Here is a 15,601-nt window from a genome sequence, read left to right on the forward strand (position 1 = left end):
AACCATTCTAACAATCTATCCTCGCATGGGCTGTAGCCCCTCCTCCTTACTTTTACATGCACTGATAAGCATTTTATTGCCACCATGCAGTGGTTATTGACCCATATGTTCATTTTGTGAACCACAGGGCATGATTTATATTCTTTGGTAATGAAATTGTTTAAAGATGTAAATAATTTATATTGCACTTAAAATTCTAGGTAGTTGATAATGGATGATGAAAGAAGGGAAACTAAGACAGTGGTCACAATCACATACATGCCAGGGAGAAATTTACTTTTAGAGAGGATAACCACTCTCTTTACTCTTCTTATGTTCATAGATACACAATCAAATCAACCCCCAATTTTGGTGCTCTTTTTAAAGTCATTTAATCAGCTTGCAAGGATAACACAAGAGCCTTGTGGTCACTCTCAGCTCTAACATGCATCAAGGATAATATACCACAGGTGAAGGTCCAGCAAAAAATACTGCTTGAATTACATAAATGTAGGCAGAGCAGCCGTATCAGAGGTTGAGCGGCCATTCCGTGTATGCCATACATGGTTTAAAACAGCCAGTTGTAGAGCTGAAGTTGAGCAGCTCTTTAAAAGAGGGGATGTTAAACTGGGAATACCCTACAAGTCATCCTCATGAACTGCAAATTCATTCATAAGGCCTAAGGGCTCAAAAATTACACTGAGATGTCCTGAGATGACTGCAAAACAGCGCTCACTATAGTAGTCAAGGAGACTATTTAATAGGTGAAGGGCTTGTGATTCCTGGCTCTTTGGTTTCCCCTATTACAGTATTGCAGTAAACATGAGTACTCAAATTCTAAAATTTTACATTCCTAGCTTCTCTCTTTCTCTGACTATTAAATCTCATTTTCTTCCTTTACATTTCCCTCTGTTACTTACCCTTCTCTTCACTCGCATTTATCCTCTCCTTTCCCTCTTTCTTTCGCACTCTTTTGTCAATATTCTCTTTGCCAACCTTCAGTTCTCCCCCCTTTTCCTAATGTAGCATTCTCCTTCCTTACTCTCTTCAATTTTCACCTTCACTTTCTTGCCCCCCAAGCATCTTCGTCTCCCATTTTCCTCCCTTTCCTGTCTCCTTGCCATAGCCGTTGTACTTCTCTCCCCGTCTCTAGTCCTAAACTCTATTTCTTTATTCTACTAAATGTCTGCCTCTCTTTCTGGCCCCTCTTCTTTCCCCTCTCTCTCTTATCATCACACGTCTTCTGTGAAAGGAAGGGGTTAGATCGATGTTTTTGTGGTCACATTCTGCGGCAGGCAGATCCTAACCATAGTCATAGTCACGTCCCTTCTTGCAGTTGTGAAAGCTTCTGTGCTCAGTCTTCTGTAGACAGCAATCGGAGGTACCATCTTCGAGCGCTGTGTAAGGAGCTGTGATCATGCCCTGATGCATACGGCGGCTGTATTTTTATTCTTCTAGCATGCCGATTGTTGCATCCATATTTTCAATGCCTGAATGCTATGGAAGCATAAGGTTTTGGCCGCTAAAATGGTTTGAACTTCCTTATAACAATGGCTTCCGGGATCAGCATAGAATAGTGGATTTGTAGATGGCCAAGGGGAGTTGACACCATGAAAATGCTGAGCTGAAAACACAGGAAAGCAAAACATCAGTACATCCTCCTTAAAAAATACGTTGAATGCAAGAATTGATGTGCTGGAGCAGATATTGTTAATTACTGTCATATCATTGAGCTTGCAGTGAGCACACTCCTACGGATTTGTGTTCTACACCTGTATCTGGCATAGTTTGCAAATATTTTGCCAAAACCACAAAGACTTAAGGACTGCAATTACAAAAAAGTAAATCTGCAAAAAATAGTTATTTAATACATGTAGCTTTAAGTGGATTTAAAGTTGGAATTAGAAGGTGGACTTGGTAGTTTTCATTGTGCTCCACATAAACCGTAAGCCAGAACAATAGCAGGCGAATCAAAAAGGAGTCTAAAGTTTGATCTCAGCCTCTCAACAAATGGACCAATAACAGGTTTAATTCAGTAAAGTGAGGTTCATTTTGGAGCCAAGGGAGGTGATTCATAGAGGTTCAGAACACCACATAACACCTGTGATTCCTAATGTAAACTATAGCAGGGTGGTTTTAGTGTGGATGTGACCTTGATTTATCAACATAGTCCTACATTGTTTGATTTCTTGAGTATTGCCTTTACCAAAACATGTTTAATTATAATTTGTTAAAATATATTAGGAATGCACGTGCAAAGAACAAACCCACCACACACACCCCTCACTCACCCAACCCAACCCCCACTCACGACCCCCCCACCACCCTCACCACCTGGGCCCCAAACCACACACACAAGAAACCGAAAAAAACATGAACTCCATCCACTCCGGATCCCCCTCCAACCCCTGCCCACATCGCATCTACAACAAAGCCAGCCCAACCAGTGCCCCCATACTCCACAACATAATCAACTCTTCTTTCGACTCCGCCACCTACCCAGACCCCTGGAAGCACGCAGAAATCACAGTTCTCCTAAAAAAACCTAAGCCGACCCGGAGATCCTCTCCAACTACCGCCGCATCTCCCTCCTCCCTTTCCCCGCCAAGGTTGCTGAGAAACTAGTCAACGCCTGCCTAGCCCACTTCCTCAAAGCAAACAACACTCTTGACCCCTCACAATCCGGGTTCCGCAAGAACCACAGCACGGAAACCACCCTCATCGCATTCACGGACGACATCAGGACCAAAGTCGACAAAGGCGAGACCGTCACACTCATCCTCCTAGACCTCTCCACAGCCTTTGACACCGTCTGCCACCACACACTCCGCACACGCCTCCACAACATAGGAATTTGCCGCAAAGCCTTAGACTGGCTCACCTCCTTCCTCACCGACCGGACCCAGAGAGTCCGCCTTCCACTCCACCACTACCAAGATCATCTGCAGAGTCCCCCAAGGGTCCTCCCTCAGCCCCACACTCTTCAACATCTACATGATCCCCTTAGCCAACATCCTCCAAGCACACAGAAGCACTATCCTCTCCTACGCAGATGACACCCAACTCATCCTCTCTCTCACCCGCAACCCCACCACCGCCAAAACCAACCTACACGCTGCTCTCCTCGACACCGACAAGTGGATGACCACTAACCACCTCAAGCTCAACTCCAACAAAACCGAGATCATCATCTTTGGCCCCAACAAAACCACATGGGATGACTCCTGGTGGCCCACCGCCCTAGGCCCCGCACCCACCCCCGCAAACCACGCACGCAACTTCGGCATCATCCTGGACCCCTCCCTCTCCATGACACAGCAAATCAATGCTCTAACCTCCTCCTGCTTCCACACAATCCGCACTCTAAAGTCCTTCAAATGGATTCCCCCAGAAACCAGGAAGACAGTCACCCATGCACTCATCAGCAGCAGACTAGACTACGGCAACGCCCTCTAAGCCGGCACCACACTCAAACGCAAACTCCAGAGAATCCAGAACACAGCTGCACGCCTCGTCCTTGGCCTCCCCTGCCACGAACGAATCTCACCACACCTCAAATCCCTTCACTGGCTCCCCATAGGCAAGAGAATCACATTCACAATCCTCATCCCCGCTCACAAATCCCTCCGCAACACCGGCCCAACCTACCTCAACGAAAGAGTGAACTTCCACACTCCCACACGCAACCTCCGATCAGCCGACCTCGCCCTAGCCACAGCCCCCGCATCCAACGCACCACCACAGGAGGCAGGTCCTTCTCCTATCTCGCCCCCAAAACCTGGAACTCCCTCCCCACCAACCTTCGCAAAACCAAAGACCTCCTGCTCTTCAGAAAGAACCTCAAGACATGGTTGTTCGAACAGTGACCCTCCCTGCCCGCCCCCTGAACTCCCCCCCCCCCCCCCACCCCCCCCCCCCCCCCCAGCGCCTTGAGACTCTCACGGGTGAGTAGCGCGCTCTATACATTTTTTTGTTTGATTTATTGTTTGATTGTGTAGCTCACACTAGCAGACTTGTTTTCTACTGTAGTTGTTTCATACATACCATCTTTATATTGTTGTCTTTTCCAGGGTATCTAAAGGGTCAAAGTGGGTGCTTGACACACTCTGGTCTCTTTCCACAGGATGGAGACACCTGCCTGCACTTGGCTGCAATGAAGGGGTCACTACCTATCTGTCAGCTGCTTCTCCAGCATGAAGAATCTCTAACCAGTGCCAGAGATAAGGTACAGTGGTAGAGTGGAGGCTTGATGTGTGCCATGGCTTCCCTTGGGAAGCAGTTACTGAGGGTTGAAGGTAACAGTTGGTAGAGACCCCTTTGTTACCTCTGCATAAGTGCTCTCCGTTGCATTCTATGTGTATCACCAGCCATGGAGATGTTTCAGTGGTACTGCCTCTAAATCAAGAGACTTCAGAAAGCACACTATGGCCCTAATTTTGACAATGGCAGTAAATGCTGCCTAACGCTCGGCGCCGTGGCTAACATCCGTCTGCCATAATATGACCATAGCCGGATTTCCGCCACAGGAAGGGCTGAAATCCGGCTGTGGCCCTGCTGCGGACGGTGTTAAGGTGGCGCTGCTACCACCAGCAGCGCCACGCCAGTAGATCGCTGCCAGCTGTATTATGTCAGATATTACGGCCTGGCGGTGTTCTGCTGGCGGGTGCTGCTGGTGGTAGCAGCAGCCCGTCCCCTGCCGGAAGACCCCCTGGATGCAGGTAAGTCGGGTTTCCGACAGGGGAGGGGGCGTTGTGTGTGTCTTGGGGTGTGTGCATGAATGTGTGATTGTATGCGTGAATGCGAGTGTGTAGTGTTGTTTGTTTGTGTGAATGTGTGAGAATGTGTATGAACGGAAATATGCATGTCAGTTTGAATGTGTGTACGGATGTGTGTGTGAATGAATGGATGCATGCGTGTATGCTTGTGTGAATGCGTGGTGTGTGCCTGCGAGTGTGCGTGTATGGACGGGAGGGTTGGAAGGGGCATAGCATGGAGGGGAGGTGGTGGTTGTCTGGGGGAGTGTTAGGGGGGTGGGTGGTCCTCCTACCATTGACAGGGACGGAATTCGCTGTCACTGGGAGTGCCTACCGCCACGGTTTTCGTGGCGTTACGAACGCCACAAAAACCTTGGCGGTAGGCAGGATCATAATGCCGCTGGCGGTACAGTAGCGGCTGCTGGGTTGGAGATTGTTATCTCCAGCCCGGCGGCTGCTACCGTCATGGCAGTCGGTGTGGTATATTGGCAGTTTGGCTGTATTAATGTGGCGGTATGTACCACCAGCCTGTTGGCGGTACTACCGCCACATTTACACCAACCGCCGGGGTCATAATGACCCCCTATGTTTTTCATGTTAGCCATAATGACGCCTCATACAGGCTCCACCTATTGTTTTTATTGGTTTGGATAAAGTCTGCTATAGATACCACTCTCTGCTGACACTGGTCAGGATAATACCTCATCTCCACAGCCATCTGATTGATCCCTACCAGCTTTGCCTTTAATTTAGCCTTTGTTGGTTAACTTGAGGTCTCTCTCACACAGTCCCCTTCACATGGCATTGACAACCAGCAGAGTCCTACAGTGGTGGAAATGACCACTAAGTCGAACACCATGATTTCTTGACTTCTCAATCAGAATAGTCATGTATGGACTACCTTCCTTTTGTTAACTGTAGGAAGGGCAATTTAAATTTAATTTTGCATCTATTTAGTGTGGGATTTACACTAACTACTATGATATTTCATCTGGACACCAGCGACCATTCTCTGTATCTCATGTATCCATAGATCCGTGCAAGTACAGTTAAGACCACAGCTTTCCCATTCCTTATAATTCAGGTTAGAGCTCAAATACGCAGACCGTATGACGATATCACAGGATATTTTTCCTGCATTCTATGTTGCCTTTCTCTTCTCATCTTCAGGCTGGTACATGCCTCTAGGTGGAGGATGGATCTTCTGCAACATTAAGTAGCACATAATGGTGCAAGATACTGCTCCACAGTTGTCTAATGTATGTTTGCTTCTATAAAGGCTGATACTGCAGATACAAGCTATAGCACATCATGGTGAAGGTCCCCAGATCTGTACAGCTCCTGGTGACCCAGATTCTGAATGCTGTGAATGATTTCCAAAAGATGCTTGGTGTATCTTATTACCCCTCAGCTACAAGTGTTATTTGCCCATCACTTTAGAGCGCGGCAGTGCCCAAAAAGTATTGCAGCAGTACATCATATTTTTAAGCCCTCAAATGTATGTCCAATCATGGTTTCCTAGGGACGTTTACTTTCTTTGATTAGTGGATATTGAATAGTTGAGCTGAATGACAATCACCACCACAAAATAGCGTCTGGTGTCCTACTCATAAATGTGATAAGTTGAAAAATGGTTCGCTACTCAACGCTCCTATGTAATCTGTGACTGAAAGTAGAGGAAGGCAACTTAAAGAAACCCTTAAAGGCATTAATTAAACACTTGCATAACCATCCAAAGAAGATGTTCACCCTCCAGACTCATGAGCCGATCCACACTTATTTTAGCATTAAGGAAGTACAAGTTATTTTGAAGCAACCACAAAAGATTTGAATCCTCGTTAAGAAATATCAACTACCAGCACAGTTATTTACCTTTAATAGCACTGCATTTGATATTTCATCATATTGAAGACCTCCTATGGCTATCCTTTGTCCCTAGCCTCTTCTCTTACATTATGTTAATGTTGCAAGTTTTTCTTTTGATGACTTCTAGGGCTTGAGGAATTTTGCCCAAACAAATGTCAGGGCATGGGTGGCACCTTTAGTATAACGTGTATATCAGTTCTTAAAATAGCACAGTTCTAAGTGATTGAGTCCGCTTTGCACCTTTTGCTGGTATTTCATTAATTTGTCTAGCCTGATGGCTGCAGTGCTTTTTAATAAAGAATCAGTCAATAGACTCAACATTATTTAGGTGAGTGTGAGTGACTCATTTTTTAGGTTAAAGCCTGACCAGACAGCACAGCTGTCTGCTTGCAAAGACATATGCCATTGCTTCCTGAACTAGCTTTAAACTGGACAAAGAGAAAGTGAGCACTTGTGAAAGAATGCAAGGAGCCACTCAGAGAGGTGGTAACCAGACGATGCACCGGGGGGGGGGGGGGGGGCGAATACATGCCCAACAGTCTAAAACAAATAATGCCAGCAAATAGAAAACAAAGAAATGTGAGTTACAAAACACAAGGCCAATGGTAAGCAATCGGAGGATTGCATTCCTAGTGAAGATTTCAGCATGTGACTTTACAACTTTCTACTCAATGCTATTCCACTCTCCGCTACTCCATGACCCTTACTCCATTCTACGCCACTCCACTCTGACACTCTGTACTCCACTCTGACACTGCTGCACTCCACTCTCCTCAGGGCCGCTCCACTCTGATACTGGACTCTACCATACTCTATGACACTCCACACTACGACACTCCACTCTACCATACTCCATGCTACAACACTCTACTCAACAGCACTCTACTCTGCCACTCCGTAACACTCTACGCCACTCCAATCTATACCACTCCACTCAACACTCTACAACACTACTCCACTGTATGCCACTCCACTCTACAGCAGTCTACACCAATCCACTCTGACACTGTACTCCAATCTATGACACTCTACGACACTCCACTCTATGATACCGTATGCTACTCCACTCTGACACACTACTCTACTGCATCCTTTCTACACCACTCCACTCTGACACGGCACTCCATTCAATGACACTGTACTCCACTCTACGCTACTCAACTGCGCTGTACTTCACTCAATGCCATTTCACTCTACGCCACTACTCTCTACAACACTCTATTCCATTCTGTGTCACAACACTCTACTCTTCGTCACTCCACTCTGCTATACGCAACTCAACTCAACTCCACTCTCCACCACTCAACGCCACACCACTCCATCCCACTCTCTTCTATGCCTGTACTCAAGCTGCTGTACAGCATGGCTAAAACACATTGGCAAAGCCAAAGGCTCTCACATAGGTGAGACCTATTGGCTTTGGCAATACTTGTTTCCAAGTGGTTCTTTATCCTAACCTTCATGTGGATCCTCTGTTTGTGGGGGCCTGATTGAGCTAGTAATGGCACTTTGTCCTCAGTGTTTGTGTTTCTCAGCATCCTCTTTCACAGCAATCAGGCAGTCCTGAGTTGAGTAAGTTTATAACAAGGTCCGGTTTCTCACAATCTGAATACATTTACCTGCTTTTTTCTATAATATGTGAGTGACCTCTAAGAGTATTCCTATGAGACAAGTTTGTATTTGTTCCCCAGAGTGGTGAAACCTTCCTATTCCGAGCAGTGAGAGCTGCTGCTTGTGGAAATGGAGATACCCACACAGAGCTGATAAGCTGGGCAGTGGAACAAGGTGAAGACCTGCTCTGCAGGAATGAGGTGAGTACTTATTTGCGATCATGATTATGTTTATTGGATTATGTCTACGGTCTGTGAGTGAGCCATACACCTCCTTCCTGGAGAAGAAGTGTTGGTAACCACATATTCCTAATGCTCTAGTATGTTTGCACCACTGTACCTGTCCAGCAGAGGTCTTCAAAGTACGTCTCTGACAGTGAAAATTATATCGCATGGAGCTGCTAATGTAGGTAGTGGGGAGCCATGACAGAACTGTCAACATGCTCCATTTCTCAAGGACAAGGTCTGACAGCCATGTTGGAGATGATGTCCCACAGTCCATAGCCATCTAGAGTGGTACCAAGAGCGCAAGGCACCATACCATGATGTGAAAAAGGAGCTCTGACGAGGGTTGGAATGGAGAGGTAAGCTTGGAGGTGTGTAGCACATTGAGGTCTCACCTTTGCTGTCATGTGAGAAGGGTTCCCTGCATGCTAGTTTTAGTATATGGAAGAAGAAAAAACAGCTGTAAAATGTCCTCAAAATGAGACACAGTGGGATCAAACGCAAGCCCAGACGAGTCATTGAGCTACTTTCAAGCATATTAGAGGATAGTTCAGTGGAATAGAGGAATTTAGAACCAGGTGCTAAACGAGAGCTAAACTTTAAATAAATCAATAAAGATGCAAATATGACTTCTATATGCAGTTGAGGGCCTGGAATCATTTAATATGAGCAATTACTGCCAATAATTTCCTCTGTACATAGCTGAAAATAAAGTTGAGTCTTCTGTCACAAAGTTTGTCCTGAACTTTATTTTAAGAGACAGACTTCAAACTTACTTTCAGTGTGGTTAGGTGCCTTTTACCAACCAGGTCCTTTAGTTGAAGGGCAAGTGCCTGTTTGCTGTCTGCAAAATATAATTAAGCCAGATAGCCTCAGTTATAGACCCCCAGTGGGTGGGAAGGGAAACATGGTGCTGTATTATCATAGAAAAAATAATGTAGTAGAGTATCAAGAAGATATGAATAGGCAGAGACCAAAATGAAGCTAAGAGGACAACAAACGATGGGAAAAGAAAAGAAACTTTTCATCAATATCTAACACACTCATACATTACCTCTCTTTTATTTGGTAATATAAAAGGCAGGCTATTCTTGCTGTCGTGAGGACGTCTAGAACCCGGGTTGGTCACCCATGTTTTATCTTACTTTTAACATTAATGTTTTATTCATTTTAGTAAGGCTGCTTTTTAGCGATGGCTTTTACATATTTTATCAGTTTGCCTTTACTTCAGGAACGCAGGGAACACACTGCTCATTTAGTTAGGCTTTGCACAACACATAATCAGTACTTTCATCCAAGGCTATGGAACACAGTACACAATATGCTAACTTGTGTTGCCTGATCATGAGACAGCTTCTACTACCTAGACACACAGCATTGCATTTGAACTACTTTCCAATGTGGTTTGGTTTATTATATAAACGGTGCAGTGCCCCAAGGATTGTCCCAGCAGTGACGATACTAGGATGCACACTATGTGACATGCAGCTTGGCTGGTGCTGATCTGCCAGCTTCCCGAGAGTATTGTCATCCTCACCACCAGCTGATTCTGACACTGTTTTCGGTATGGGGCTGTGGCTAATCTCTTAGATCGGGCCTGCAGAGGGTTACCACCACTAGGCTCTCAGAATAGACATAGTTTTAGGTAGAAACCTCTAGCACGTCTAGAACCACATACATCATGGTTAGACTGTTTATCTTCTTTCTAATTCTGAGTACTTTGCTTTGGTTCATCTGCCTAATTATCGCAGCTCACTCTATGTGCTACATTGCGATTGTTTCAATAAATGTTTTGAAAATTTGTCTTGCATCTTTTTGTCTCTCCTTGGTATGCTAGAGTGATAATACGAAAGGGGAACGATCTGTTTCCACAGCTTCCCTGCGGAGCTGGAGTGTCATGTTCAAGTTGCCATAGTCACCTTTTAATCCAATGGGTTTGGAGGTTTGGGTGATGCACTGTGAGCTAACCAGGAGGTAGACTGACAGTTACTAACTGCATGGATAGATTCAGTCTCCCACACTTTGTCTTTCTGCCATCCTAAACATGCAGTCCTAATACCAAAGTAGGAACCACATAACATTGCTAACTCAGTGTTGAGGCTGGCCTGGTTTGTAGTGAGTACCAAAGGTACTTACACCTTATACCATGTCCAGTTATCCCTTATTAGTGAAATGTAGTGAGTGTCTAGAAACCAGGCTGTCTAGGGGTAGCTGTAGCGGAGCAGCCAAGGCTTATCTAGGGGACATGCAAAGCTCTTGCAATACCACTGTAGTCAACACATGAAAGAAAATACTCAGTGTTACAAAAATAAAGGTACTTTATTTTTAGTGACAGAATGCCAAAAATAACTTAGAGACTAAGGACCCTTAGGAGGTAAATAATATACAAAGTATAAAGTATTGCAGAGATAGCTGTAAAAACAGTTTGAAAACAGTGCAAATAGTGAAAATCACAATAGGTTGCAATGTGCCTCTGGGGAACACAAGCCATATACTAAAATAGTGGAAAGCGAAAGTCGCTTTCCTACATAGGCAAGTGTAGTGTGTAGAGGGGTGCTGGGAGTGTAAGAAAACACCAAAGGTAATTAACAGAACCCATCCCAGAGCCCAGGAAAACAGGAGTAAATCACAGTAAGTTTCCTAGAACACACAAGAAGTCGTTATAGAAGATTATGCAAGAACCAGAAGAGACTGCAAGACACCAACGATGGATTCCTGCACTTGAAGACCTGTGGAAGAAGGGGACCAAGTGCAAGAAACACTGAAGAGTCCAGGGAGAACAGGATCCCCTGCTAACCCGGATGAAGGTGTAAAAGAAGAACCATCAGTGAAGAAGAACAGTCAGTACTGCACCCAAGAAGATGGATACGGGTTCCTGGTTGGTGTAGATGATGTCCCACACCGGATGGATGATTGCAGTCTGGTTTGCATCTCTGGATTCCGCCAGCAAGCCTTGGCACACGCAAAGCTCGTGGTTAGTGGAAAATGGCACTGCCCGGGAACAGGAGGGACCTGGTGGCCTCTACCCAGGAGGGGGAGACAGAGGGGGCTCTTAGCAACTCAGCCCCTAGAAGACCAGGCAGTGCGCACAGTAGTCCCACATCACGGGAACAAAGAAGGTGCAAATGGAGGCCCACGTAGCACGACACAAAGGGATCCCATGCCGCCGGAGATCCACTCAGGAAGCTGTGCATTGCATGAAGGAGTGCTGGGGGCTGGAGCTGTGCTGTGCACAAAGAACTTTGTAGAAGGTCACACACAAGCCTTGGAAACTGCAAATCACGCGGTGCACAAGGGTACTGTCTTGCGTGGGGAGGCAAGCTCTTACCGCCACCAAAGTTGGATAGCTGGACCTTAGGACCGTCGGGACAACTTCAGTCCACAACTGTGTTGCTGGATCCAGGCCCTTCGTTAGGAGAGGGGACCCACACCACCGGTTGTCGCTGCACAGGGATGCCTGCTGAAGCAGGGAAGTGACTCCTTAAGTCCAAAAAGGGAGATTCTTTTGTTCTTCTGGTGCAGGCTGACGACAGGCAGTCCTCAGAGGATGCACGACCTGGAAACAGTTGCAGTTGTGCAGGAACTGAAGATACAATGTTGCAGAAGGCGTCTTTGCTTCTTTGTTGCAGTTTGTAGAGTTCCTGGAGGGTCCAGGTGCAGTTTTGTCGATAGAAGGTAAAGTAAAGGATGCAGAGGATTCCTGCTGGAGTTTTGCAATCTGAATCAGAGGAAACACCCAGAGGGGGAGACCCTAAATAGCCCTGAAAAGGGGTTTGGTCAGCTACACAGGTAAGCACCTATCAGGGAAGGGCTCCAACGTCACCTGCTGGTACTGCCCACTCAGATGTTCCCAGAGTGCCCCACCACCTTGGAATCCAAGATGGCAAAACCCAGGGACACTCTGGAGGAGCTCTGGGTACCACCCCTGGGGTGGTGATGGACAGGTGAGAGGTCACTCCCCTTTCCTTTGTCCAGTTTCACGTCAGAGCAGGGACTGGGGGGTCCCTGAACCGGTGTAGACTGGATTATGCAAGAAGGGCACCATCTGTGCACTGAAAAGCATTTCCAGAGGCTCTGGAAGGCTACCCCTCCCATGCCTGTAACAACTATTTCCAAAGGGAGAGGGTGTGACACCCATCTCCCACAGGAAATACTTTGCTCTGCCTTCCTGGGCTACAGGAGGGCAGAAGCCTGTCTGTGGGGTGGCAGTAGCTGGGGCTGCCTGGAAAACCTCAGAAGGCTGGTATGGCAGTACTGGGGGTCCACTGTGGAGCCCCCAGAGTGCATGGAATTGTAAAACCAATACTAGAATCAGTATTGGGGTACAATTCCCAGATGTTAGACACCTTACATGGCCATTGTGACGCTGGACATATGTATTGACTGATGTCCAGTGTACGCATAAAATGGCGTCCCCGCACTCACTAGGTCCAGGAAAATGGTCCTGGACACGTCGGGGCACCTCTGCTACACACAGGTACTTTGCACCCAGCCTTCGGGGTTGGAAGGCTTGACATATAGGTGACTTATAAGTGACCTGGTGCAGTGTAAATGGCTCTGAAATAGTGCATGCACCATTTCATACATGCTGCAATGGCAGCCCTGTAGAAGCCTTTGCATGGGTTCCCTATGGGTGGCAAAAGTAGTGCTGCAGCCCATAGGGATCCCCTGGAACACCAATGCCCTGGGTACCTATGTACCATACGGTAGGGACTTATAAGCGGGCACCAGCATGCCAATTTGGGATGAAATACTGGGTTACCAGTATGTAGTGACAAATTTGAGAGGAGAGTGAGCATAAGCACTGGGGTCCTGGTTAGCAGGATCCCAGTGACACAGTCAAACACACTGACATCAGGCAGAAATTGGGGGTAACATGCCAAAAAGAGGGTACTTTCCTACACTCAGTTAATTTGTATCAGAGGCAGGGTCCTGTAACGTAGAAATACTCTGCTGTATGCACGTCTCTTTTTTCAAGCAATTGAAGGATCGTGGGCGTTTAAAAGATATTTTTTCTCGATGTGTTTGTTCCCTTATTCTTATGTGTTACTTTATATGTAATATCTGTGTGAATTGTTTTTTATAGATTGCTGCTGCAGTTTCCAGGAATTTCTGCTTTAGAGTAAAAACAATGAAGTATACAAAAAACTGATGGATGAATGCTTGAATTAATATGTGCCACTAGTATTTACTCGGGCAGCATCCCAGTCCAACATTATTTTGCACACCATGCCACCTCAGTTTGGACCCAGCCTTATACAATTCAACCTTTACCCTGCTCCAGTTGAAATAATCCAGCCCATACTGCCAGGCCAGGCCCTCCCTGAACCAGAACACAAGCAACCCAGGATGGTTTTGCCCTGATTAGGGCTCATCAGCCAGGTAATGCGTTGTTCCAGTGGCACAGTGTCCATGGGACTTGCATCTGGGAATACTTGTCCATTTAAGGTGTCTCTCTGAAGTATACAAGAATTGATGGATGGAATGCTTGAATTAATGTCAGTCACTGGTAATTGCTCAGGTCACATCCCAGACCATCATTATTTTGCACACAGTGCCCCCTCAGCTTGGACCCAGCCTTATGCAAATCAGCCTTGACCCTGCTTTTATGGGGACAGTCCAGTCCATGCTGAACTGGAGCACAAGCAGCCCAAGATGAATTTCGCTCTTATTAGACTAAGATTAATTCAAGTATTCTATCCATCACCTTTTTTAATACTTTAAAGTGGAAACAAAACACTTGTCCTAGAGATGTATGATTTTTTGGGCAATGGGAAGTGTGTCGTAATGTTTTTGTGCAGAAATGCCACATGTTCAAAAGCTATTCTACTATACATGTTATGGTGCACCAATATTCCAAAGCCATCAGCTTGGCATCTGCCTAGATCTCTGTGGCTACCCAGTTAAGAGGAGCTCTTTGACAGCTCTATGTACAAATGGGGAGAAATAGTTTACTACAACACACTTAGATCAGAGCGGCAAATTCCAGGCAAGACATATGCTATAATATATGGATGGTAAAGGAATGGCTGCCCTCAAGCTTGCAGGTACCATTCTTTCTGGCTTTCATATTTTTAAGGTTTTAGTGTTTGCATACTATCTTTCCAAAACTTTACTCTTTGGTGCTTGGAAAGAGATACATTTCAAGGATTTTTCAAATTAAGTCAGATTTGTGTTTCCTAACATGTCAGGGCAGGGCATTCCTTAAGCTGAGCCCATCATATTCTTGTTCGTAACACCAACTCTCCATTGTTTATGACTCGCCTTGTTTTGGGACTCAAACCTGAGGGCTGTCAGGGTGGTATGTAATACTGAATCTTTACTTGTAGGTATTTGTGGGATTTTTGTAGTGTCTGGCTTTGGTTTTTAATATAACGGGACACTGGTGTTTAAGACATTTGAATGTTTTTAGGTTGATGATTCTCATTACCGCTTAGTATCACATTAAGAAAAGGTAGCAAATTTGAAAATCTCCTTTTTTTTATTGGTAACCCAGTTACTGTCCAGCTTATTGTGGGAGAATCATGTTCTACAACAACGTTTCTCAAATTGAGTTGGCATCTGATATGGTAATGGCTACTCATGCTTAGTTTTGATTCTAACTGTATTGCAAGTATTGTGAATTTTAAGCTAAGGGACGATGTGAATGCTGGGTAGTGCCACAGATAAGAACTCCAGAGTGGGCTTATGTTGTTGGCTTTTAGCCTATCAGTAGTGTTATCACGTTTTAATCTGGCCCTATTTGAATCCACGCATTGGTGAATTGTTAAAAGGAGGCTTTTCAATAGCTCTTAATTAGTAGATGGATTTTTTGAGGTTTTGAAGATGAGCTGAGCAAACGCCTGTATTGAAGTCATGGGTTTCTGTACATGAAGTTTGGATTTACTATATTTGGGGTATTTATAACCCTTAACCCTAACAATGAAGGACACCGGAGCACTCTAATATAACTGGCGTAAAAGTAGAAAGACAACTATGAAGTTAAACTGAGAACTTCACAGAGTTTATAGAGAATGGATAGGATGAATCAGTTGTGTTCACATGAGAGGTTATGCATTTCCGAGAAAGGAAGACAAATATGTTACCTATAGTTCTTTGTTGCATGTGATGTGATATTTACTGGTGTTTCTTAGGAAGAAGTTTGCTGAGGGAGTTAATGGCGTTGGG

At 45.5% G+C, this 15,601-nt stretch overlaps 1 protein-coding gene across 1 annotated transcript in view; it reads left to right on the forward strand.

Moving 5' to 3' along the window:
• The window catches only part of LOC138288154 (death-associated protein kinase 1-like), a 238,999-nt gene that overhangs the window by 127,050 nt on the left and 96,348 nt on the right, over positions 1–15,601 (forward strand). The window contains exons 8-9 of the mRNA XM_069229452.1: positions 4,103–4,204; positions 8,291–8,410. Coding sequence (XP_069085553.1) covers positions 4,103–4,204; positions 8,291–8,410 — 222 coding nt within the window. The remainder of the gene's footprint in view (positions 1–4,102; positions 4,205–8,290; positions 8,411–15,601) is intronic.

This window comes from Pleurodeles waltl, chromosome 4_1 (assembly GCF_031143425.1).
Source record: "Pleurodeles waltl isolate 20211129_DDA chromosome 4_1, aPleWal1.hap1.20221129, whole genome shotgun sequence".
In the NCBI taxonomy this organism is placed as follows: Eukaryota; Metazoa; Chordata; class Amphibia; order Caudata; family Salamandridae; genus Pleurodeles; species Pleurodeles waltl.